Genomic DNA, 2833 nt, shown 5'->3' on the forward strand with positions numbered 1-2833 from the left:
AAGCATCAAGGATAAACGGCTATTAGTTCACCCCATTTACCGACTATGTTTCAATTTGTTTGTCTTACCTGAAAAAATATGTCATTTTCTATATTCAGCCCTACTAACTTTTTACGCCTGATATTTAAGATTACAAAATTTAAAGAGTATTTTGATACATTACTGCAACTTCAGTTCAAAAATCATTTTCTTAAAAAATTAAAATTCATGCCGAGTAAAACTAAGACAGACAAATTGAAATAAATAGAGTATAAAATAAGTGAGGTAAGTGTTTAATTAAAAAAATATAAGTGTTAAATAAAATTTTAATGCTAAAGACTCTTAAGGAAAATATTTGTTTAAAAGGGTAGTTGCTAGTTTTTTAGGATAGCGTCACCTCAAATAGGCCTTGCTTGCGCGATTCGGATTTAGTTAGGTTTCCGATGCACGGTGGAAAAAAAAGTTGTAATATACTCTGCATAGTGCATAGTTGCCACCCTCCTATTCCCCAAAACCAAAAAAGAATAAAAAGATATAGGAAAAAGTCCATTGTATTTCAGCATCTTGATTAATTTTCCTAAATTATACTCCGTTCATTTCATAAAGAATGACATAGTTTGACTTGGCACGAAATTTAAGAAAATAAAGAAGACTTTTGAATCTTGTGGTCCTAAATTAAAGTTATGTCAAATGTACAAAATTGCCCTTTAATCTTGTGGCCTTAAACATGTCACGTGGAAAGCTGAAATTAAAATGTTACCAAGAAAAAAGAAAGAGGTCATTCTTTTTTAAACAGACTAAAAATGAAAGGAGGTCATTTTTTTTTAAACGGAGGGAGTACTCACTAAGGTAGTAAATTAAATCATCCTTTTTTATATTTTCACATGAAATATCATTTAACTTGCTAAATTGTTGCAAAGGAGCAATCCAATGCACGAAGCATCTCATGTTCACGTAACACAATTTAGTGTACAAAGCATCTCACATTCACACAAGATCTTAAAATGGATCATATCTCGAGGAATTGTAATGTAAGCAGTCTATCTTAACACAAGCATCAGTGACTCATTTCATGACTTGAACTTTGACCGATTATGTCATACTGAGACAATTTTATTGTTAGACCCCTCTTCAACTATTGCTAAATTGAATTATGGTTAAAGATCTTGACAACACACAGAGGTATCATAAACATCAAATTTTCAGAATCAGATTGTATTATACAACCTATCTTATTTGCAATATATAATGTAACATTCTGGTCATACATAATAACTAGGACTTCTCAACTATACTTTTGATAATACAAAACAAGAAAATGAGATAGTAAACTTTATTCTTGAACAATAACCTCTCAAATGGCAATTGCACTGTCCATAACAAAAGTAAACCACATCTCATTAACTCTGCCCCTGAACTCAAACGGGGAGTTGTATTGTGCAACTGTATAAAGCGTACTATTATCTTTACTCCGGCTTTTTTCGATGGCTGCTGCCCATTTAGTGCCAGCAATGCTGGCACTCAGGGCAGCAGCTTCTTTCGGAATATCAGCATCAACTACAAATCCACTGAATTGCCTGACCGCGGCATAACTACTTTCGTTCCATTTTTGGGGGTGTAGGCCTTCAGCTGAAGGAGGATTTTGCTGATTATTCTTTGGTACATTAAAACTCACAACAAATGAAGTAGAACATAATGGTCCATCACTTGGCTTCACTTGAGTCATAACTGGTGCTGTCATCTCTATTTTCTCATGCTTATCATTCTTTCCTTGAATATACATAAATAACCTGCCAATGCCAAATCGATACACTTAACATTTAAGTAAAAAGATAACTACGCTTCAATCCCAAACAAACAAGTCTACTGACATATGAATCTCAAGACATTGGAAATGAAGTGTTTTGCCTAGACAAACAAATGTTGGGTTTTTAAGAGGTGTAAATGAAAAATGAATCGACAAGACACACGAAAAAAAGTATATAATATGAATAACACTTTTTCACATTAAATTGATTATGACTTTTTTTTATAAGACAAAGAGCACCTAGTAGAGTGTAGCCTAATGACCTAAGGTCAACAAAAAAAATCACTTTGATAGAGATATCATGTGAAATTAATCGAGTGTATACAAACGACTAGTACCTGAGGAAACCAGTTCTGGTGGCGGAAACAAATGAAATATCATCGATTGGTTCAGTAGACATCCACATAGGGGAATTGTAACGACGAATTTCATAGTCCTTTCCAGATTCAATCACATCATAATTTGGGCACTCAATTCTTTGACAAGTTGGAGGATAAGAATCCAATTTTGTTGAATAAGCATTGGAAATAAGGACCAGAAAAAAACACACTTTGATCATCAAAGAATTCATCTTTACTAGTGAGTATTTCTTTCTTTTTGGTGTGCTACAAAATATAGAGAATGAAGCACGTGAATTTATTGGAAAAATTTGGGAGTAGTAAAGTTATAAGTCAATCCAAAGTTATGATGCTAGAGGCCTTGGTTATGCCACGTGCCCACGTCCTAACCAACAATATCTTCTAGAGTATACTAATATTTATTTAGACCATTAAAAATAAAGATACATTTTTTTATTTTCCACCCGGTGTCAGGTATTCACATTGGAGTCCGATCAAATTTGGACTCGCGCTAGAAAGTCCCACATTGGGGGGTAAAACGCTCCCTAAAATAAAGATACATCCTATCATCATATATCATATAACATAAATCATATATAATCTGTGTAGATGCAAAGTTTGATTATCATTTTATTCCTATATAAATCAAATATTTAATTAATTAAATACTAAAAAGTAAAATTTATGTTGGTGTGGATCCTTATACGAA

At 32.9% G+C, this 2833-nt stretch overlaps 1 protein-coding gene across 1 annotated transcript; it reads right to left on the minus strand.

The window, feature by feature from the left end:
* Positions 1–1162: 1162 nt before the first annotated feature.
* LOC125849935 (uncharacterized) lies at positions 1163–2419 on the minus strand. The gene is made up of 2 exons (XM_049529885.1): positions 2125–2419; positions 1163–1769 (listed from the first exon to the last, which is right to left on the minus strand). The coding sequence occupies exons 1-2, from the start codon at positions 2355–2357 to the stop codon at positions 1334–1336; spliced, it is 669 nt and encodes a 222-aa protein (XP_049385842.1). The 5' UTR covers positions 2358–2419; the 3' UTR covers positions 1163–1333.
* Between the last annotated feature and the right edge of the window lie 414 nt (positions 2420–2833).

This window comes from Solanum stenotomum, unplaced genomic scaffold (genome assembly GCF_019186545.1).
Source record: "Solanum stenotomum isolate F172 unplaced genomic scaffold, ASM1918654v1 scaffold11637, whole genome shotgun sequence".
Taxonomy (NCBI): domain Eukaryota; kingdom Viridiplantae; phylum Streptophyta; class Magnoliopsida; order Solanales; family Solanaceae; genus Solanum; species Solanum stenotomum.